Source organism: Pongo abelii, chromosome 18 (genome assembly GCF_028885655.2).
Source record: "Pongo abelii isolate AG06213 chromosome 18, NHGRI_mPonAbe1-v2.0_pri, whole genome shotgun sequence".
Lineage (NCBI taxonomy): Eukaryota > Metazoa > Chordata > Mammalia > Primates > Hominidae > Pongo > Pongo abelii.
The window spans coordinates 24,739,129-24,762,541 of NC_072003.2; the positions used below are offsets into that span (position 1 = coordinate 24,739,129).

Consider the following 23,413-nt stretch of genomic DNA (forward strand, 5'->3'; position numbering starts at 1 on the left):
TTTTGTATTTTTAGTAGAGATGGGGTTTTACCATGTTAGCCAGGATGGTCTCGATCTCCTGACCTTGTGATCCGCCCGCCTTGGCATCCCAAAGTGAAACTTTTCTTTAAAATAGAGATGGGATCTTGCTGTATTGCCCAGGCTGGTCTCAAACTCCTTGCCTTAAGCAGTCCTCCCACCTCAGCCTCCCAAAATGCTGGGATTACAAGCATGAACCATTCCAAGTGAAACTTCTTGAGATAGTTACATAATTTTTAAATCTGCTGGTGTAGAAGTTAATAAAGTGTAGAACTGAATAAATATTAAATATTAGATCAAGTTTCTCATGTTTACCTTAAAGTATAAAGATTTATCTTAAAGCACTGATTTTCACAAAATAACATCAGTGTGAAATTGGAAAAGGAGCCAAATATTTTCTTTCATGCATCTGGGAAATGAGGTGCTTTAGTCAACTGAATCTGCCCAAAACTAAAAAGCATCCATTAAAAAGTACTTAACTCAGAAATTACAAAAATAGAAGACACCAATAAAATACATTCTACACAGAATACGCCAATCATACACTACCCTTTTTTGATAATAAAAAATGTACTTACTGAGCCAGTTGTGGTGGCTCACGCCTATAATCCCAGCACCTTGGAAGGCCAATGAGAGTGGATCAGTTGAGGCCGGGAGTTTGAGACCAGCCTGGCCAACATAGCAAAATGCCGTCTCTACTAAAAATACAAAAATGAATCGGGCACGGTGGCACACACCTGTAATCCCAGGTACTCCGAAGGAATTTTACAGGTTTTACAATAGTTTTTATTTTTCAACTTGGAATTCCAGTACCAGATGAGTAGTGTAAAGTTGGCCCCTTGCATGTGGTGCATGCTTGGGGTTTTGATTTCTTGCTAGAATCATTTCTTTTTTCCACCCATAATCCAATAGAGAAGGCAAGTTTCCTTGCTCCTCCTCCATGCTGCTAAGTGGAGTTTTTCTACCTTGCCTTTCATGAAAGGGTCCATTGAGGAGGATGCTGGCCTTCGGCAGTGATCACATGCCTTGTGGTTATAGGAGCCAGCAGAAGAGATCATTGCCCTTCTCTTTCCTTACTCCCTCCAACCATGTTTCACAGGATGTTAATGAAAACTGGGTTTGTAGTTTTATAGACAGTGGCAGCTGAAGATTTCAAGTCCCTCTTCCTCTAACAGCTCATGTCCCTGTGGCTGCAGGAGTGGGCATGTTATACATTCCTGGCCAATCCCAGTACCCCCAGCCTCTTGGTGATGGTAATGGATCTAAGAGGTGGGAACATAATCCAAGAAGGGCTGATCAGAATGTTTCCCTGAGACTTACGTATTTCAATCCCAGGGAAAAGAATCTGTGGTATTGCCTCAGAGTTGCTAAGCTATGGTTCTAGGGTTCTGTTCCCATAGAGAAGGCCTGTATTGTAGGAAAAAAATGATGCTTACATGCAAAGAGAGGCAGAGATGAGAAAAAGAAGAAAAGGAGGGGAGGTAATAGTGTTCAGTCCTTGAGGCTCTAGTTCTTGTTGCTCTTTCTCCAACAAATTCCTTTTTTTGCTTAGACCAGTTTGAATTGGGCATCCATTTCTCTCTTTTTTTTTTTTTTTTTTTTTTTTTGAGATGGAGTCTCACTCTGTCACCCAGGCTGGAGTGTAGTGGCGTGATCTCGGCTCACTGCAAGCTCTGCCTCCCCGGTTCATGCCATTCTCCTGCCTCAGCTTCCCGAGTAGCTGGGAATACAGGCGCCCGCCACCATGCCCGGCTAATTTTTTGTATTTTTGGTAGAGACGGGGCTTCACTGTGTTAGCCAGGATGGTCTCGATCTCCTGACCTGTGATCCACACGCCTCGGCCTCCCAAAGTGCTGGGATTACAGGCGTGAGCAACCGCACCCAGCCAGACATCCATTTCTTATAACTGAAAGAGGCCTCACTAATACAGCAGTTAAACACATTTGAGAAACGCTGGGTCAACAAAGAAAAGACAGTTTCTTGACAGCAGGATCCATCATCACTTTAATATCCTAATGGACTTTGGGACTCTCCAAATACAGGTTCAAGTAAACAGCATTTCTCAAACTTATTTCATACAAAACCCTCTTTGCTCTGAGGATCTCATGAGGTTAATATTCTGAGACATAGGCTTCTGGCTTCTCCAGAGATTCCAGACCTAACAGAGGCCAGAGCTCCCTGAGCCTCAGTGGCTACCCAATTCCTTCTATGAAATGCACCAAACTTTGCAATTAGGGAGGAACAACTACCAGGACCAGGTACATAGTTTGCAGAGTTCAATGCAATATGAAAATGTAGGGCCCCATGTTCCAAACATATTAACAATTTCTAGACAGCAACAGGAGAACATTAAACCAAGCATGGCACCCTTCTAGGCATGAGGCCTCAGGCAACTGCCTGCAGGCCCGTGAGACTGGTCAGGCATGAGGCCCCAGGCAACTGCCTGCAGGCCCGTGAGGCTGGTCCTGCCAGCTGTCATCCCATGCTGAAATCTGATCTCTAGATCTGATCTCTAGAAAGCATTTTGTTGTGCCTCTGACGGCTCCCAGACTTCTCTGAAATGGCCTTTTTTTTTTTTAGACAGAGTCTTACCCTGTCACCCAGGCTGGAGTGCAGTGGCCCAATCTCAGCTCACTGCAACCCCCACCTCCCGGGTTCAAGCAATTCTCCTGCCTCAGCCTCTCAAGTAGCTGGGATTCCAGGTATGTGCCACCGTGCCCAGCTAATTTTTGTATTTTTGGTAGATATGGGGTTTCACCATGTTGACCAGGCTGGTCTCGAACTCCTGACCTCAGGTGATCCACCCACCTCAGCTTCTCATAGTGCTGGGATTACAGGCGTGATCCACTGTGCACCTGGCCTGAAATATATTTTCTCTCTTGTAGGGGAGGGGAATGAATAATGCATATACTCACTGGCTGGAGATTTGGTTACTTTGTCTAGAGGTTTTAACTTGATTCTCAGGAAATCAGCCATTTCCTTGTCTTCTTCTTGCTCCCTGTGAAAGTAGATGGGTAAAAGAAAAGAAGATATACAGCAAGCAAGGAAAGCATCAAGGAACCAATGAAATAAACCAATAGGTTAAGCAACAGGCTTTGTGGATGGTGCATATATGTTGTTGTGTGTTATGCGTGCACAGTATATGTTGTATCTGATGAACCTGCTCTGAACCAGAGACACATATCAATGATGGTCTAAATGCTTACCCAGAGGTAGGTAAGTGACCCCAGGGCAGAGGCAGGGACATTACAGGACCCTGCTGGGGGGTCAGTGAGTGAGGCAGCACCTCTCCTGACCTTGTATTTTGAAGCCACCCTATTCACCTGTGCTCCCACAAAGTATGAGGCAGGTCTCAGAGAGCAAGTCACTCCAGCTCTTCCAAGGATCACCAAGATAAAGTAGGTGGGTGCAGACTTGCTGAACTGCCTTAAAGAGACAGGGTCTTTCCTTGCCACCCAGGCTGGAGTGCAATGGTGCAATCATAACTCCCAGAAGCCTTGAACTCCTGGGCTCAAGAGATCCTCCCACCTCAGCCTCCCAAGTAGCTGAGACTACAGGAGCACTCCACCACTCCCAGTTAATTAAAAAAGAATTATAGAGATAGGAGGGTCTCACTATGTTGGGGCAGCTTGTCTGTCTGCCCAGGACTGGCATTGATAATTTCTTCTAGATCTGGAAGCAGAACCGGAGGTAAGGAGAATATAATATTTGTTGTAGTTTTTTGTGTTTTTTTGTTTTGTTTTGTTTTTGAGATGGAATCTCACTCTGTCACCCAGGCTAGAGTGCATTAGTACAATCTTGGCTCACTGCAACCTCTGCCTCCCAGGTTCAAATGATTCTCCTGCCTCAGCCTCCCAAGTAGCTGGGATTACAGGCATGCACCACCACGCCCGGCTAATTTTTGTATTTTTAGTAGAGATGGGGTTTCACCATGCTGTCCAGGCTGGTCTTGAACTCCTGACCTCAGGTGATCCACCCGCCTTGGCCTCCCAGAAGTGCTGGGATTACAGGTGTGTCAGCCACTGTACCCGGCCATAGAATATAATATTTGGATAGGAGGGAAAGTTGCTTTCTCTCATTAACTAGAAGTCCATTGCAGCATGAAGAAGGGCAGTGGAATTGCTAGTCCCAGGACCCTTGAAGAAAGGTCTCTGAGGACACAGACAATAAAGAGCACGTTGCCCTATGGGTTGGAAGGGCCTCTTTCCTTGTGAAAGGCCCTAAAAGCTTTGCTCTGGTGTGAGAAAACAAAAATCAAGAACCAACATGTACAGCTTTCCACATTTTCAACATTTACAACATATTTTTACACTGCAGCTCCAGGGCTGTGGTTATCCAGGTCAAGGCAGCAGATGCAAAGAGAAGACCCTGATACTTAGAAAAGGGCATTGGCGCCACTCAGGGGAAGGGAAAGTGGAGAACAAAGCTGGGAGGTTGGGAGGGCAGAAGTTGGGAGCAAGTCAGTTCAGGTGGCAGAGTTTCGGTAGAAACTGATAGCAGAAGTTTCAAGACATTGCCTTGAGGAGTGGCAGGATGTGAAGGAAGCTCTGCCATGTGTTATGGGATGTGACTCCTCCCTGGTCACTTCCTGGAACAACATTCCCTCAAGAGGCACAGATTGGAAATTCTCTTATATACGAAATGAGTTCTCAAGCCAGAAGGCTAGGGTTCCTTGGGATTCAGTGTCCAGAGACTGTGGGTCAAGGCCATGCCTGTTAGGCAAGGCTATGAGTCCCAGGAGCAGAAGATGGGTTCTGGAAGGAAGCAGAAGGTTGCGGTCCTACAGCCCAGTGTGTGGGTACCCGCAGTGCACTCACCGTAACCGCTTGACCTCCGCATCATCCACCAGGAAGTCTCTCTTCTGCACCAGTTTGTGGATCTTCTGGATTAGCTCATCCTCTCTCTGCTTCTGCAGTTTGGTTTTTTCTTTTTCTGGAAAGAAGACATCAACAAGGAGACAGATGAGCATTTTGGGAGGCTCAGGTGGGCAGATCACTTGAGGTCAGGAGTTTGAGACCAGCCTGGTCAACATGGTGAAACAACCCCATCTCTACCAAAAATACAAAAATTAGCCAGGCTTGGTGGCACACGCCTGTAATCCCAGCTTCTCAGGAGGCTGTCAGCCACCACCTTGGGAGGCGGGAGAATTGCTTGAACCTGGGAGGCGGAGGTTGCAGTGAGCTGAGACTGCGCCACTGCACTCCAGCCTGGGCAACAGAATGGACTTCGTTTCAAAAAAGAAAAAAAAAAACTACAGAGAGACAGATGAGAGGGTGACCACTAAAAGCATTTGAGCTGGCCAGGCGCAGTGGCTCACACCTGTAATCCCAGCACTTTGGCAGGCCGAGGCGGGCAGATCATGAGGTCAGGAGATCAAGACCATCCTGGCTAACACAGTGAAACTCCATCTCTACTAAATACAAAAAATTCACTGGGTGTAGTGGCAGGTGCCTGTAGTCCCAGCTACTCGGGAGGCTGAGGCAGGAGAATGGCATGAACCCGGGAGGTGGAGCTTGCAGTGAGCTGAGATCGCACCACTGCACTCCAGCCTGGGTGATAGAGTGAGACTCTGTCTCAAAAAAAAAAAAAGCACTTGAGCTGAGCAGCCAGGATTGATTGGAGTCCTGACTCTGCCCTTCCACCCTCTGGGTGAACTTGGAGAAGCAACTTGACTTCTTCAAGCCTCAGTTTTCTCATCTGTAAAATACACAGTGAGGCTTATAATGGGAGTAATGGGCTGGGCATAGTGCCTGCCACATGTAATCCCAGCACTTTGGGAGACCAAGGCAGGAGGATCACTTGAGGCCAGGAGTTCAAGACCAGCCTGGGCAACAGAGTGAGACCCTCCTATGTCTACAAAAATTTTCTTTGTAAATTAGCCACGTGTGATGGAGTGTTCCTGTAGTCTCAGCTACTTGGGAGGCTGAGGTGGGAGGATCTCTTGAGCCCAGGAGTTCAAGGCTGCAGTGAGTTATGATTGCACCATTGCACTCCAGCCTGGGTAACAGAGAAAGACCCTGACTGTTAAAAAAAAAAAAATTGGGGCCTGGGTGAGCATGGGGAGGGAGAGCATCAGGAAAAATAGCTAATGCATGTTGGGCTTAATACCTATGTGTTGGGCTGATAGGTGCAGCAAGCCACCATGGCCCACGTTTACCTATGTAATAAACCTGCACATCCTGCGTATGTACCCTGGACGTATAAATAAAATAAAATACAATTTTGAAATGCAGTCATGTTAGTAAACGGCTTAGTGGAGTGCTCGGCCTTGGCTGAGAGCCTTCAGTAAATGGTCATGACAAAGCCAGGGGCCTCCGCAAAGGCAGGAGGTGAGAAGAGGCTCAGATAGGGGTGCTGGGAGGGAACTAGTTTTTTTTTTTTTCCTTTGGTGAGGGTAAACCAATTTACCAGAAGAAAATCATCCATGCTGATGACATTAACCCTGTCCCAAAACACTAAGTGCTAGGATGCCAAAGAGAAAAAACAAAAAAAAGAGAGAGGCCTGAAGATGAGGTTTGAGAAAATTAGAAAGCAAAAACTTAAACCCACTTGGGCTCTTTCTGCTCAAATCCCTTCAGGCTAAAAAACGTGGGACAGCTTGTCTGCCTGCCCATGACTGACGTTGATCATTTCTTCTGGATCTGGAAGCATAACCAAGGGTAAGGAGAACATAATATTTGGATAGGAGAGAAAGTTGGTTTCTCTCATTAACCAGGAGTCCACCACTGCACGAAGAAGGGCAATGGGCTTGCCAGCCACTCCCCATTCCCAGCCATTGGTGCGTTGGATGATGGTGTCATTGCTCCTGCCGTGGTAAGTCTTGTGGGTCGGGTCTGATTCCCCAAATCACTCGTCAGCACCACAGAGCCACTCCCTGCCCTCTCCAAGCATACACCAACACCCATCAACTCACCAGGACCCTGCTCACTCAGGAGCTCGTGGTGTGACTTTACTCTCCAAATAACCATTGACAGCACTCTGACTTTCCCAAGTGCCCTCCACTGCTCTCTAGATCTTAGCCAGAATCACCGAACAACTGGCTGGGCCCCCAGCATCTGCAAACCTCTGTCTCCAAGCCATTCATCCACGTCTTATGTCACTCACCAATAGAGGCATTCCCCAGCCTCAGCTGCAGCAACTCCCAGGAGAAACCACCTACTCACACAAGGGGCCTGCGTCAGCTCACAGACCTATGACTAGCCCAAGTATCCAAGTCATTGGCCAGTGCTGCTCACGTGCATGTGTGCTACATACCTTTCCCATCATCTTCCACTTGCCTACAGGTGCCACTCACTGAAATCCTAACTTCCATGGTCATGGTATTAAGAAATGAGGCCTTTGGTAAGCGAGTAGATTATGAGGGTAGAACCCTCATGAATGGAATTAGTGCCCTTATAAAAGATGCCCGAGGGAGCTTGTTTGCCCCTTCCACCACACAAGGACACAGTGAGAAGTTACCATCTATAAGGAACAGGCCCTCACCAGGCACTGCATCTGCCAACACCTTGATCTTGCACCTCCCAGCCTCCAGAACTGTAATAAATGTTGTTTACAAGCCCCCAGTCTAGAGCAAGCCACAGAGACTAAGGCACCCCCAAAGTTCGTGTGTGCCCTATTTGGAAATAGTTTTCCCCAGTTTATATCTCTTCTATTTGGAAATACTCTATTTCCAAAGTAATTTGGAAGTTGCTTTGCACATGTAATTATAATAGTTAAGCTAAAATGAGGTCATACTTATTAGCATGGACCCTAAACCCAATGACTTTTGTCCTTATAAGAAGAGGAAAGAGACCCAAGCATGGTGGCCTGTACCTGTAATCCCAGCTACTTGGGAGGCTGAAGCAGGAGGATCACTTAAGCCTGGGAGTTCTAGACCAGCCCGCGCAACACAGCCAGACCCTGTCTTTTAGAAAAAAAAAAAAGAGGAGAAGAGGAGAAGACACACAGACACACACAGGGTCATGTGAAGATGGAGGCAGAGACTGAAGTGGTGTAACTACAAGGCAAGCAATGCCAAGGATTGTGTGTGCTACTGTTAGAGTAGGTAGCCAGGAAGCCATGAGCAAGAAAGGAGAGAGGATTTCCCCCCAAGGACTGTCAGGCAACCATCAGGTGATGTCCGGCAGTTGTTAAAATTGTCTCTCTAAAATAATAACTGGTCACAGCTGGTGCCAGGGAAAGGACATCTCCCAACAGATAGAAAACACCTGAAGTGATCAGCGGCTTCCCAATGAGATCTCAGGAGTTGGGCAACTGGGCTCAAGCATGCACATTAAGAGGCAAAATGGCGGAGTCTAACTGTTATATGACATTCCTCTAGGAACACTCAACTGGTGAGGGAAAAACATCTCAAATGATCAGGCGCATGACTTCTGTAAATACACTGTGTTTGCGGCCTCTCCCAAGCGCTGGCAGGCCACTGTGCATGCGCACAACCTGCCCTGAGGAAAAAGGAAGGGAGGAGAGACATAAAACCCTGGAACATGCCAACATATAAAACCCCAAATCAAAGGTCAAGTGGTGCACTTGGATCTCTCAAGTCACCCACTTGGCCATCTTCCAAGTGTACTTTACTGCCTTTCATTCCTGCTCTAAAACTTGTAATAAACTTTTGCCCTTCTCTAAAACTTGCCTCGGTCTCTCACTCTGCCTTATGCCCACTGGTGGAATTATTTCCTCTGAGGAGGCAAAAACCAAGTTGCTTCAGACTCGTATGGATTTGCTACTGCTAATGATACAGGAGTTAAGAAGAAATTATTTAGGCAGATAGGGTAAGGAAGTCCTCACTAACGTTTTCCTTTTAATGAAAAGCAGCCCCCAAATCATTTTCTTTTCTAACAAGGAGCAGCCGGTAAAATCGAGCTGTAGACATAGTCAAGGGAGCTGGAAGCTTACACAGGTGAATGCTGGCAGCTGTGCCCATAGGAAAAGGCTACCTGGTCTAGGTATGTTCAAAATGGTGGCTCCACGCTCCCTTCTCTTTGCCAGCCATGTGTACAGTAAGGAGAAGACAACATGGCACCACCCAAGTGTAAAGTCCATTTGCATAATAAGATTAGTTGATTAGGGTGGAGTGGCCAGCCTTCCCCACGTGCTATGTAAATGTCACACCTGCTCCAACCAATCTGTGGGCCCTATGTAAATCAGACACCACCTCAAGCTTGTCTGTAAAATTTGGTGCACTCCACCACAGGCCAGAATTCCCATTCAGGGACTTCTTGAGAGAGACAGAGAGAGCTTTTCTCCTTTCTCTTTCTTTTGCCTATTAAACCTCCACTCCTAAACTCACTCTTCTGTATGTCAGTGTCTGTGTCCTTAATCTGCTTGGAGAGAGGCAACGAACCTTGGGTATTTACCCCCAGTCAACAACACTATTTCACTAACACTACCAGAAGCTAAGAAGAGGCAAAGGAGTCTCCTCTAGAGCCTTAGCAGGGAACAAGGCCCTGTTGGCACCTCGATTTTGGATGTCTGGCCTCCAGAACTGAAAGAGAATACATGAGAACTGAGAGAGAATACATTTCGGTTGCTTAAGCCATCCAGTTTGCACCAATTTGTTAGGCAGCTCTGGGAAATGAATGTAATGCCCTAGGGCTTCAGGAGATTCCACTGTCCTTCCAGTAATTGTTTGTTTTGTGCTTACATAAGCTTGGATGGGTTTCTGTACCTTTCAGCCAGACTAATCCTTGGAGAACCGTGAAATGAGAGAGTGGAACAGGCCTGGTGGTTCCTAACCCTCACTGCTCATCACAATCATGTGCGAAGCTTTAAAAATTGCCAATGCTGGCCAGGCGCGGTGGCTCAAGCCTGTAATTCCAACACTTTGGTAGGCCGAGGCAGGCAGATCACGAGATCAGGAGGTTGAGAGCATCCTGGCTAACACAGTGAAACCCAGTCTGTACTAAAAATACAAAAACAAAATTTGCTGGGCATGGTGGCAGGCACCTGTAGTCCCAGCTACTCAGGAGGCTGAGGCAGGAGAATGGCGTGAACCTGGGAGGCGGAGGGTGCAGTGAGCTAAGATTGCACCACTGCACTCCAGCCTGGGCAGCAGAGCGAGACTCTGTCTCAAAAAAAAAAAAAAATTATTACCAATGCTCAGCTGGGCATGGTGGCTCACACCTGTAATCCCAGCACTTTGGGAGGCTGAGGCAGGTAGATCACCTGAGATCAGGAGTTCAAGACCAGCCTAGTCAACATGGTGAAACACCGTTTCTACTAAAAATGCAAAAATTAGCTGGGCTTGGTGGTGGCGCACACTTATAATCCCAGCTACTCAGGAGGCTGAGGCAGGAGAATCACTTCACTTGAACCCAGGAGGCGGAGGTTGCAGTGAACCGAGATCTTGCCACTGCACTCCAGCCTGGGTGACAGAGCAAGACTCCATCTCAAAAAAAAAAAAAAAAAAAATTACTAATGCTGAGATGGATCAGGTGAGGCAGGAGAATATGGTCTGGAGGCAGGGAACCTAGGGCCAACTTCCTAGAACTAAATCAAAAGAAAAACCCCAACTTTCCACACCTAAGTAACAAAAGGACTGGAGGCTACTCCCTTTGCAAACCCTCCTCCTTTTCTGTGTGGCAGATGAGAAATTGAAAGTAAATCTGATTGGTTGCAGAAAGCAACTGCAAAAGCTTTCTGCAACCAATCAGACTAATTGTGGGCCACTACTTCATTTACATAGGGTGTACACTAAGTAGCCAATGGGAAACCTCTAGAGGGTATTTAAACCTCAGAAAATTCTTTACTGGGGCTTTTGAGCCCCTATGCTCAGGCACACTCCCGCCCTGTGGAGTGTACTTTCATTTTCAATAAATTTCTGCTTTTGTTGCTTCATTCTTTCCTCGCTTATTTTGTGTGTGTGTATTTTGTCCAATTCTTTGTTCAAAACACCAAGAACCTGGACACCCTCCACCAGTAACACAGGGACTCCCTTTTGGGGTCTGTGGGAGCCCCCCCACCCCAAGCATGGAAATAAAGGAAAATCTTGAGTCCCCTCAAAGGAAATTCTAGGCACCTAGCTAGCCTTGAAAAGTTAATAAGCAACTTATTAGTAAGAAGGTAATAGTAGCCTAAAACAATAGCCAAGGAAGTTAGAATCTGGAGATGTTTTGTTTTCTATAGAAACTGAAGATAAACATCTTAGCATATATGTCTGATTGTTTTTCAGAAACCCAGGACCCTACCAAATGGATCCACTGGCATATAGATGTCAGATAAGGGAAGAATAAGGACTGAATTCTGACCACCTTTCCTTGTTCTAAGTGTCTTCCAGAGAGGCCTGGAGGGAGTCACACCCATGGGCCAGGCCTGACATTCTTTTCTGCTGACCCCCGATTTTTATTATTTTTATTATTTATTTATTTATTTATTAGAGGCAGAGTCTTGCTTTGTCACCCAGGCTGGAGTGCAGTGGCACAATCTTGGCTCACTGCAACGCCCCTCTCCCGAGTTCAAGCAATTCTCCTGCCTCAGTCTCCCGAGTAGCTGGAAGTACAGGCAGGCACCACCACGCCCGGCTAATTTTTGTAATTTTAGTAGAGACAGGGGTCTCGCCATGTTGGCCAGGCTGGTCTTGAACTCTTGGCCTCAAGCAATCTGCCCACTTTGGCCTCCCAAGATGCTGGGATTATACACGTGAGCCACTGCACCTGGCCTTGACCCCCGATTTTTAAACAAAGCTTCTCTTCCATAACCAATTGCAAATTAGAAAATCTTTCAATCTACCTATGACCTGTGAGCCCCAGCTTCAACATATGCAGCCCTTTTAGGCCAAAACCAATATGTAATCTCAATGTATTGGTTTACAATTTTGCCTGTAACTTCTGCTTGACTGAAATTTACCCCTGCCTTTAAAAACCCGCACTGAAATCGCCATTGCAAAATTATAACAGACAGTGAAAGAGATCCAACCTAATCAACTCCATCTTGCTTCTAACCTCCAAGCTGTCCTTGTTCATTACTGAGCATAGGCTGAACTAACTTTGGGAGGAACTTAGTTTATCATTTAAAACAAAGATGATAACAGCCTTTTCCCAAAACAAACTCCCTTCTTGCCTGGGAATTAGACTGCATTTGTAGGTGATACGGTTAGGCTTTGTGTCCCCACCCAAAACTCATCTTGAATTATAATCCCCATCATCCCCACGTGTCAAAGGAGAGACCAGGTGGAGGTGACTGAATCACGTGGGCAGTTTCCCCATGCTGTTCTCGTGATAGCGAGTGAGTTCCCATGAGATCTGATGGTTTTATAAGGGTTGGGCAGTTCCTCCTGCGTTCATTCTCCTTCCTGTCACCTTGTGAAGAAAGTGCCTTGTTTCTCCTTCACCTTCCACCATGATTGTAAGTTTCCTGAGGCTTCCCCAGCTATGCCGAACTGTGAGTCAATGAAACCTCTTTCCTTTATACCCAGTCTCGGGCAGTTCTTGACAGCAGTGTGAAAATGGACTTAACAAATTAACCACAAGATTAGGAATTATGATTTAGGAATCACACAGCTGGAGGCTACAAGATGCTGACCCTCCCCAAATTACTCTTGAGGATAACACCACTATTGTAAAACCCAAGATCAGTGCTTGAGATATTTTGCAGACCCTGCACTTGATGGGTCAGTGGGCACCACCCAGACTGATAAAGTGGCTCATCTGATCTTGTGGCCCCAACCCAGGAACTGACTCAGTGCAAGAGGACACCTTCAGCTGCCTGTGATTTCATCTCCGACCCAACCAATCAGCACTCCATACTTACTGCCCCCCCACCCCCCATCCACCAAATCATCTTTAAAAACTCTGATCCTGGGATGCTCAGGGACACTGATTTGAGTAACAAAACTCCAGTCTCCCTCACAGCTGGCTCTGCATGAATTACTCTTTCTCTATTGTAATTCCCCAGTCGATAAATCAGCTTTGTCTAGGCAGAGGACAAGGTGAACCTGTTGGACAGTACATTACCTATAAGCCAATTGAGGAGGTCAGGCTTGGAGCATTAGCTGCCCAGTCCTCCTTGCTTGGAGCCTTGCAAATAAACTTCTTCCTTTTTACCACTGCAAAACCTTTGGGGAGATAGCTGGTCTTACTGTGCCAGGTGAGCAGACCCTAGTTGTATTAGTCCATTTTCACGTTGCTGATAAAAACATACCCGAAACTGGTTAATTTATAAAGAAAAAGAGGTTTAATGGACTCACAGTTCCACGTGGCTGGGGAGGCCTCACAATCATGGCAGAAGGCAAAAGGCACATCTTACTTGGCAGCAGGCAGCACAGAAAATGAGAACCAAACGAAAGGGGAAACCCCTTATAAAACCATCAGCTTTCATGAGACTTATTCACTACCATGAGAATAATATGGGGGAAGCTGTCTGCCATGATTCAATCATCTCCCACCAGGTCCCTCCCACAACACGTGGCGATTATAGGAGCTACAATTCAAGATGAGATTTGGGTGGGAACACAACCAAAACATATCACTAGTTGAGTTCTATTACAATGCCAGAGTCCAAAGCCAACAATGCTAGATCAATTGCATTGGGGTTTCTAGTGGGCGGTGAATAGACTTTGGTAGTTTTCCCTCATTCCTTTGTTGTTTTATGTTTGACATTTAACTTTTTTTTGGTAACAGCTTTATTGCAATATGATTCACATACCATGCAGTTCATCTGTTCCAAGTGTATTTGCAGAGTTGTGCAACCATCACCACAATCCATTTTAGAACATTTTAATCACCCCCAAAAGAAACTCCATACCCACTAGCTGTCACTCTTTCAATTAGGAGAGTCTATTCACTCATTTATCTTTAGGATCTGCACAGTGCTGGGCACCTAGTAAATACTCACGAAAGCTAGAAGATTCAGTTCTACTGTCATTGCACACGCTACCCTTACAACAAGACTGTGTCGAAGACCCCTACCCCTTGCCTTTGTTATTTATGGGATATTCACAACAACCATGCGGGGTAGTATTATTGGCCTCATTTTCCCAAGGAATTCAAGGCTCAGAGAAATTAAGTCGTGAACTTTCACGAAGTTCACCTGCCTGCTAAGGCTGAATTCAAACCCAGATTGCTGCACCCTAATTACTAAAGTAGTAGTTCTTATGTGGGGGCTGTAAGCTGCAAGGTGTCTGAGAAGGTCTCAATCTGGAGGTTTATTTTGCCAAAGTTGAGGAGGCGCCTGGGAAAAAGAGACACAGGCAGCAGTAGGATCCCTGGCCTGTGCTTTTTCCTGCAGAGGATCTTAAGGACTTCAATATTTAAAGAGGACAGAGAGGGCAGGAAGGGGAGGATTGCATTCTCTGGCCCTCAGTGAATCTGCATTTTACATAGGATAAAGGAAACGTGGAGTAGAGGACGAAGTCAAATGTGCATTTGTCTCTGGGTAGGCAGAGGGACGATGATTTATAGTCTTGTCTTTGTCCCCTACCTGTGAGGATAAGCTGTTAATTTACATTGACAGGGTGAGGGAGGCCCCTGGGAAGATAGGTGGCCTTTTATCTTGCAGCTATCTGTTTAGGAAAAAAAGAAAGGCAGTTTTGGCTGGGCGCGGTGGCTCACACCTGTAATCCTAGCACTTCGGGAGGCTGAGGTGGGTGGATCATGAGGTCAGGAGATCGAGACCATCCTGGCTAACACGGTGAAACCCCGTCTCTACTAAAAATACAAAAAATTAGCCGGGCATGGTGGCAGGTGCCTACAGGCTCCCAGCTACTCAGGAGGCTGAGGCAGGAGACTGGCATGAACCCGGGAGGCGGAGCTTGCTGTGAGCAGAGATCGCGCCACTGCACTCCAGCCTGGGGGACAGAGCGAGATTCCGTCTCAAAAAAAAAAAAAAAAAAAAAAGGTAGGTTTTTGTATGACTCATAGTTCCCAAGCTTAACTTTTCCTTTTGCTATAGTGAATTTGGGGTCCTGGGACTTTATTTTCCTTTCACAGGGCAATGTTCCATGCCCCCCTGACCTCACTTGGGGTACATTCAGCAACATCTGTACATCTGTAGACATTTATGGTTGTCACTGTCAGAAGGGTTTGAACTACAGCGACACCATCTGGAATAGGGGCTGCATAAAATAAGGCTGAGACCTACTGGGCTGCATGCCCAGGAGGTTAGTCATTCTAAGTCACAAGATGAGATGGGAGGTCAGCACAGGATACAGGTCACAAAGACCTTCCTGATAAAACAGCATCAGTAAAGAAGCCTGCCAAAACCCACCAAAGCCAAGATGGCGATGAAAGTGACCTCTGGTCGTCCTCACTACTCATTATATGCTAATTATAATGTATTAGCATGCTAAGGGACATGCCCATCAGTGCCATGACAGTTTACAAATGTCATGGCAACATCAGGAAGTTACCGTATATGGTCTAAAAAAGGCAGGAACCCTCAGTTGTGGGAATTGCCCACCCCTTTCCCAGAAAACTCTTGAATAATCTACCCCTTGTTTAGCATATAATCAAGAAATAGCTATAAGTACAATCAATCGAGGAGCCCAAGCTGCTACTCTGCCTACTGAGTAGCCATTCTTTTATTCCTTTGCTTTCTTAATAAACTTGCTTTCACTTTATGGACTCGCCCTAAATTCTTTCTTGCTCTTGGTCCAAGAACTTTGGGGTCTGGATCAGGATCCCTTTCTGGTAACATCACTATTGCAAGGTAGCGGGGAGGTAGGTTGTGCTAATGGCATATAGTGGGTAGAGGCCAGGGATAAAACTTAACCTCCCACAAGACACAACACAGAGCCCTGTACCCCCAACAAAAAATGATCAACCCCAAAGGAAGATATTGACATTTGTCAACCCCAAATGTCAATAGTTGAAGGTTGGGAAATGCTGCTCTAAGGCTCATCATGCTGCACTTGTAGCTCAGTCATAACTGCCACTTACGGGCACCCATTGTGTGCTGGGCCCAGTCTCTTTCTGCTAACTTGGGGGCTCCTTGAGAGTGGAGAACCGTTCTCTGTTCATCACTGCAAGCCCGGCTCCTAGGTTCAGGGCTTGCTGCAGAACAGCCTCTTGGGACATAGTTATTGAATTGACAGCATGGCAAAAACATTCAAGTCAAGGGTAATGGTGGGTGCTTATCTGGCCTATTTGAAAACACTTTTGCAAAAATGATAACAGTGAGAAAATTAGGACAGTGAAAGGGATCTGATCTAACCAACCCCCATCTTGCCTTTAACCTCCAAACTGCCCTTAATCATTCCCAGGTTTAGGCCACACTAGCTTTGGGAGACATTTAGTTTATAGTTTAAATGATTATAACCTTTCCCACCAACTAAACTGCCTTTGTAAAGCTAATAAAAGGTCCCCATGTTAGAAGGATGGGAAGAGGTTGAATTCTGCTAAGGCAGAGACATAAATGACTACAGTCATTATTCCAGAGGTCACAAGATTCGCAACTTCCCCAATGACTCCTGCAGATAACATCACTATTGCAGAACCTAAGATCAGCCTTTTGAGATATCTTTTCAGGTTTTGTATTTCTGATGAATGATGATCCATGTGGACCTGCCGCCCAGAAGTGGACTTAGCACCTCTGAGAACCATTTTTCACACACCTATGATTGCATCCCCAACCAATCAGCAGCATCCACTCTGATACAGTTTGGATGTGTGTCCCCACCCAAATCTCATATTGAAATGTAATCCCCAGTGTTGGAGGTGTGGCCTGATAAGCGGTGATTGGATCATGATGGAGGTTTCTCATGATGGTTTAGTACCATCCTCCTTGGTACTGTCTTTGTGATAGTGAGTTCTCAAGAGATTTGGTCATTTAAAAGTGTGTGGCACCTCCCTCCTCACTCTCTTGCTCCTGCTCTGGGCACATGACATGTCTGCTCCCTTGTCTTCCGCCATGATTATAAGTTTCCTGAGGCCTTCCAGCAGCTGAGCAGACACCAGCATCATGCTTCTGGTACAGCCTGCAGAACTGTGAGCCAATTAAACTTATTTTCTTTATAAATTACTCAGGTATTTCTTTCTTTCTTTTTTTTTGAGTCGGAGTCTCGCTCTGTCGCCCAGGCTGAAATGTAGTGGTGAGATCTCACCTCACTGCAACATCCACCTCCTGGGTTCCAGCAATTCTCCCACCTCAGCCTCCTGAGTAGCTGGAATTACAGGCACCCGCCACTACCCCTGGCTAATTTTCGTATTTTTAGTAGAGATGGGGTTTCACCATGATTGCCAGGCTGTTCTCAAACTCCTGACCTCAAGTGATCTGCCCCCTCAGCCTCCCAAAGTGCTGGGATTACAGGCATGAGCCACCATGCCTGGCCTACGACTAGTATTTTGATAAGGGTAAGCCCCCCACAGAGGGCAACTAACCCAGCCTGATGGGCAGGGGAAAATTTTTTGGAGAAGATGCCAAATAAGTCAGGCATTAATAACTACCAAATCTGGGGTGACTTCAAAGTTAGAGTTTGTACACACTTCATCTGTTTCCAAGTAGGATAATAATGGTCATAATTGCTAATATTTACTGGACTCTTGAGGCCAAATATCAAGCTAAGCACTTAGTTTGCATCATCTCATTGATTTTTATGATATTTAATTTAATTTAATTATATATTTTTTGAGACAGTGTCTCGCTGTGTTGCCCGGGCTGGAGTGCAATGGCACAATCTCAGCTCACTGCAACCTCCACCTCCCGAGCTCAAGTGATTCTCCTGCCTCAGCCTGCCGGTTAGCTGGGATTACAGGCACCTGCCACCACACCTGGCTAATTTTTGTATTTTTAGTAGAGATGGGGTTTTGCCACGTTGGCCAGGCTGGCCTCAAACTCCTGAGCTCAAGTGAGCCACCCACCTCAGCCTCCCAAGGTGCTGGGATTACAGGCATTAGCCACCGTGCCCAGCCTCTTTATGATATTTATACTCAATGAATTAGGCCCTCTTACTATTACTACCCAGTTTTCAGAGGAGGAGAAATTGAGTCTCAGAGAAGTACAGTGACTTGTCCAAGGACAAGAAGGTGACCAGAATTCACTAGGACTTGAACCCAGGTCTTCCTGACTCGAAGTTGTGTTTGACACATGCAGTCAGGGAGCCCTGCATTGCAAGAATGAGGCTCTGTCTTCCAGACCCAGGCATACAGATGGGCCAGGCTGGGGGCCCCCAAGCACCTGCTTAGCACAAGGTGAAGTTGCAAATGATTACCTGGGATGGCGACCAAGTTCTGCAGCTCCTGCTTCAAGTCCATGATGTCCTTGCAGAGCTGGATGTCATCCATCCTGGGGAAACAGGACACCACCAACAGCAGGTTACATCAGCAGAGCATTACACCCTGAGCATCAACTGGTTAACACAAAGAAGCTGTTAAAGGTGGGTTATCTTTTGAAGAGGCCATACATGCTCATTGTAGAGGTTTTCCCTCAAAACGAAAAAGCCAAACACTGCTCAATTATCCCACCACCTAGAAATGATCAATCACTGTTTTTTGTTTGTTTGTTTGTCACAGAGTCTCACTCTGTTGCCCAGGCTGGAGTGCAGTGGCATGATCTCGGCTCACCACAACCTCCGCCTTCTGGGTTCAAGCAATTCTCCTGCCTCAGCTTCCCAAGTAGCTGGGATTATAGGTGCCTGCCACCATGCCCAGCTAATATTTTTTGTATTTTTAGTAGTATTTTTAGTAGAGACGGGGTTTCACCATGTTGGCCAGGCTGGTTTTGAACTCCTGGCCTCAAGTGATCTGCGTACCTCAGCCTCCCAAAGTGCTGGGATTATAGGCCTGAGCCATGGTGCCTGGCCATCAGTCACTGTTAATAACACCTCGATAGAGCTCCTTCCAGTCTTCATGTACCTGACTTTGGTTTGCTTATATGAGTGGGTTCATATGGCATATTCAGTTTTGTTTTTCAGCTAAAGTTTACATTTTTAAAACATTACAGATATTCATAACATAGAGGAAAGCCTCCTTCTGTCCTTCAGAGAGAATCATTGTCAACAATTTAGTATGTATTCCTCTGGATTTTTTAAAACATTATTTTTATTTTGAAAATGTTTAAATTTTTTATTTTTAATTTTGGAGATAGAGTGTCGCTCTGTCGCCCAGGATGGAGTGTAGTGGTGTGATCATAGTTTACTGCAGGCTTGAACTCCTGGGCTCAAGAGATCCTCCCACCTCTGCACAACCCCTCCCAACCCCAGCCCCTACGGAGCAGCTGGGACTACAGGCTAATTTTTAAACAGTTTTTTGTAGAGACAGGGACCTCGCTATGTTGCCCGGCTGGTCTTGGATTCCTGGCTTCAAGCAATCCTCCCACCTCAGCCTCTCAAAGTGCTGGGATATAGGTATGAGCCACTGCACCCAGCCTCCTCCAGATTTTAAAAAAATGCATATGCTTATAATATCATATACGACACCATTGTTATTGTACAAAAATTTTTTGCAATTTGCTTTTTTCAATTTAATAATCTTCAATAGTCTTGATCATCTTTCCATATCAGTATATGCAAATCTCCACATTTTTAGTGGCTGCATAGTATACCATTATATTGATATACAGTCATCTATTTTATTTTTATTTTTTAAATTTATTTTTATTTTTATTTTTTTTAGACAGAGTTTCACTGTATCACCCAGGCTGGAGTGCAGTGGTGTGATCTTGGCTCACTGCAACCTCCACCTCCCAGGTTCAAGTGATTCTCTGGCTTCAGCCTCTAGAGTAGCTAGTAGCTGGGATTACAGGCATGAGCTACTGCACTTGGCTGATAATACAGTGGTCTATTTAACTTTAATTTATTTAACTATTCCCCTATTCATAGACATCTGGGTTGTTTCCTAACACATTTCTAGGATAGATTCCTAGAAATGCAATTGCTGGGTCTAGTGACATGAACACTTACATTGTAGTAGGAATTTCCAAATTGCCCTTCAGAGAGATCGTGCGTGACATTACCAACAGTGTGGCTGTGGGGGACAGTGGTTGCTGGCTCCTGTCGTCTCTGTAATTGGGTTACTTTTGCAACCCAGTTTTGCATTACACATTATAATTTTGCATTAAACATTATGGTTTTGTGTGTGTGCTACAAAAATTAACTCATCTTGCTGTAAACAATATTTGTAATGGCTGTCTGCAATTTCACAAATGAGATTCATCGGGATTGTGCTAATTACACCCTCATCTTGATTACTAAGGCTGGCTTTTCAGGTTTGAGCAATTTTGGCCACTGCAGGATGAACATCAGTTCCTCTAAGGCTTTTTCTCCATGCTGGATTATTTGGGGTTTAGATTCTCAGAAGTGGAACCACTAGCTGCTCCTGACAACTATCCTAGGAAAAGCCAGAGGACAGAAATTATATTTTCATTTTGCTCATGCGGAAACAGGTAAAGAAGCTCAACTGAGTACACACAGCTCATGGAGTAGGACCAAAACTAGAAATCGACCCTTCGGAGTCTGAGTCCACTGATCTTTCTGCCTCATTCCTCAGCATCTCCATCAAGGGCTGGGGCTGCTGACTCCTTTCAGCAGTGCCATCTGTAGACCGGCATGGGGCCCTGTCTTAGTCTGTTAAGTGTTGCTATCAAGGAATGCCTGTGGCTGAGTACTTTTTTTTTTTTTTTTGCATGAAGGAATATAAAACTATTTATTAACCACTTTTCACCAGTATTTACAATAAAGTAAACAATATACAGTTGGATAACATTCTGATTACTACAAAGTTGTTCTTCCTGGCTTTTGCTGAACCAGTAAAGCAAACTGAAGATTGAGCCTACATGTAAGGAATGAGTTGGAGTAAAGAAAAAACATGCAGGTCAATAGGTTAGATTACAAAAGGTTGTTCACACATTTATGGCAGCAGGTCCTAAACTGCCAACATCTCTAACCATCTGATTAGGTTTCTATGAGTCAAGTCTTATATAATCCATTTATCATGACCTTTTAGTCAACGTAGCAACAGGGATTTCAATATTTTGTTAAGGAATGGCCCAGTAGGGAAATTTTTTAATGTTCATTTAACTTAGTTTTGTTTAGCTAGTTAAAACACACTAGCATTTGTCTAGTTTCCTCATCCAGATGAGGAAACCTGCTGTGATGGCAGTGATAAAATTTTTCCTTTCAGGAATTTTGCAAATAAACTAATTATAGATGCTTTAAAATTATCCAATTTAAATTGTCCTATTTAGAATTACTTATTTCACTTGAAATGTATGGCTTCAGGAAAATTTTCAATTTAACTTGAAGTGATTATCTCTTATTTTGCTTGGAATAATGGCATCTCAGAAATATGGGTTTACCTGTGACTTTTTTGTTTGGGTGAATGCTTAAAAACAAAAAAAAATTTTACATATGCATTTTATGGATACACACACACAGAAAAACATGTAAAAAATCTAAAATGGTCCTTAGCTTATGAGAACACAAATTTTGATTGAGTGATGACTATGGACATTTCCCCCAACATTTAGAAAAGTGGTCTTTAATGAAGAGGAAATAATATCTTTATAAAGCCAAGAGGTTTATTTGGCTCATGATTCTGCTGGCTGGAAGATGGGACATCTGACATGGGCCTCAGGCTGGCTACACTCATAGAAGGTGAAAGGGAGCTCACGTGTGCAGAAGTCACAGGGCAAGAGGGGAAGCAAGAGAGAGGGAGAGGTGCCAGGGTTTTTTTTAACAACCAGCTGTCCAGGAACTAAAAGAGTGAGAACTTACTCACCCCCACCTCCCAGGAAGAGCTTAATCTGTTCATGGGGGATCCACCACAGTGACTCAAACACCTCCTATGGGGCCCTATGATGTAGTTTGGATCTGTGTCCCCGCCCAAATCTCATGTCAAATCGTAATCCCCAGTGTTGGAGGAGGGGCCTTGGGGGAGGTGATTGGATCATGGGGACAGACATCTCCCTTGCTGTTCTCCTGATAGTGAGTGAGTTCTCATGAGATCTGGCTGTTTAAGTGTGTGTAGCACCTCCCTCTTTGCTCTCTTGCTCCTTCTCCAGCGATATAAGACTTCCCTGCTTCCCCTTCACCTTCCACCATGATTGTAAGTTTCCTGAGCCCTCGCCAGCCATGCTTCCTGTACAGCCAGTGGAACTGCGAGTCAATTGAACTTCTTTTCTGTATAAATTACCCGATCTCAGGTAGTTTAAAATTTTTTTTTTCTGGCTGGGCATGATGGCTCATGCCTGTAATCCCAGCACTTTGGGAGGCCGAGGTGGGTGGATCACAAGGTCAGGAGATCGAGACCATCCGGTCTAACACGGTGAAACCCCGTCTCTACTAAAAATACAAAAAATCAGCCAGGCGTGGTGGCAGTTGCCTGTAGTTCCAGCTACTAGGGAGGCTGAGGCAGGAGAATGGCATGAACCCAGGAGGCAGAGGTTGCAGTGAGCCAAGATCGCGCCACTGCACTCCAGCCTGGGTGACAGAGTGAGACTCTGTCTGAAAAAAAAAAAAAAAAAAAAAAAATTTTTTTCTTTATAATAGAGATAGAGTTATACCGTGTTGCCCAAGCTTGTTTCCAACTCCTTGGCTCAAGCGATCCACCCACTTCAGCCTCCCAAAGTGCTGGGATTACAGGCGTGAGCCACCGCACCTGGCCTCAGGTAGTTCTTTATAGAAATGTGAGAACAGACTAATTTCAGCATGAGACTTGGGGGAGAAAAACATAAAAACCACAGCAAGGCCCCTTGCCTTTTGCCACTCAAGAACAACTCATGCTGTCCATTCTAATGCCAGCATCCCAGTTTCAGGACAAGAGGCAGGAATGCCTTGCTTCAGCCTGCATCTCTTGTTGCCAGAGGCATGCCAAGCATTTTTCAAGCCCTGCCCTGGAATGTCCTAGCAGGTGACAGCTGCCTCGAATGAGCGTGGACTTGCCAGGAGGATACAGACTGTTCCCGTGGGTTTCTATCAGCGATCGTTCAACTGGAGAGACTCCAGGTGCTTTTGCAGAGATCAGGCTACATCAGGGCAATCTTGGTCCCCAGGAACATTTGGCAATGCCTGGAGACATATTTGGTTATTATAATTGTGTGTGTGTGTGGGAGGGGTGTGGTTGCTACTGGCATCTAGTGGGTAGAGACCAGGGACACTGCTAAACATCCTACTGTGCACAGAATAGCTCCCACAACAGACAGTGGGCCAGCCACCATGTCAATCACACTGAAGTTGAGGAATCTTGGATTCTAACCACAGAACTATCAAATTATTGATAATTTTTGAGAGGTAAGAGAGGAGAAGATGGAGAAAGGACAAAAGGAGAGACAGGCAGTGATTAGGAGGCAGAGTTTTGGCACCAAACAACTCTGGCTCAAAGGGCCATGGTACAGTAACTTCCTTTTCTGTCTCACCTAACTCATTTTTAATTATTTATTTATCTATTTTTTTTTTTGGAAAAAGAGTTTTGCTCTTGTTGCCCAGGCTGGGGTGCAATGGCACGATCTTGGCTCATTGCAGCCTCTA

General features: G+C 45.4%; 1 protein-coding gene across 3 annotated transcripts in view; it reads right to left on the reverse strand.

Moving 5' to 3' along the window:
• LOC112131810 (bMERB domain-containing protein 1-like) overlaps positions 1-23,413 on the reverse strand; it is a 51,968-nt gene that overhangs the window by 8,053 nt on the left and 20,502 nt on the right. For all 3 annotated transcript variants that reach the window (XM_054533623.1, XM_054533624.1, XM_054533622.2), the window contains exons 2-4: positions 18,161-18,234; positions 4,836-4,950; positions 2,934-3,016 (exon numbers count right to left, since the gene is read on the reverse strand). In XM_054533623.1, the coding sequence (XP_054389598.1) occupies positions 2,934-3,016; positions 4,836-4,950; positions 18,161-18,233 (271 nt within the window). In that variant the 5' untranslated portion in view covers position 18,234. The remainder of the gene's footprint in view (positions 1-2,933; positions 3,017-4,835; positions 4,951-18,160; positions 18,235-23,413) is intronic.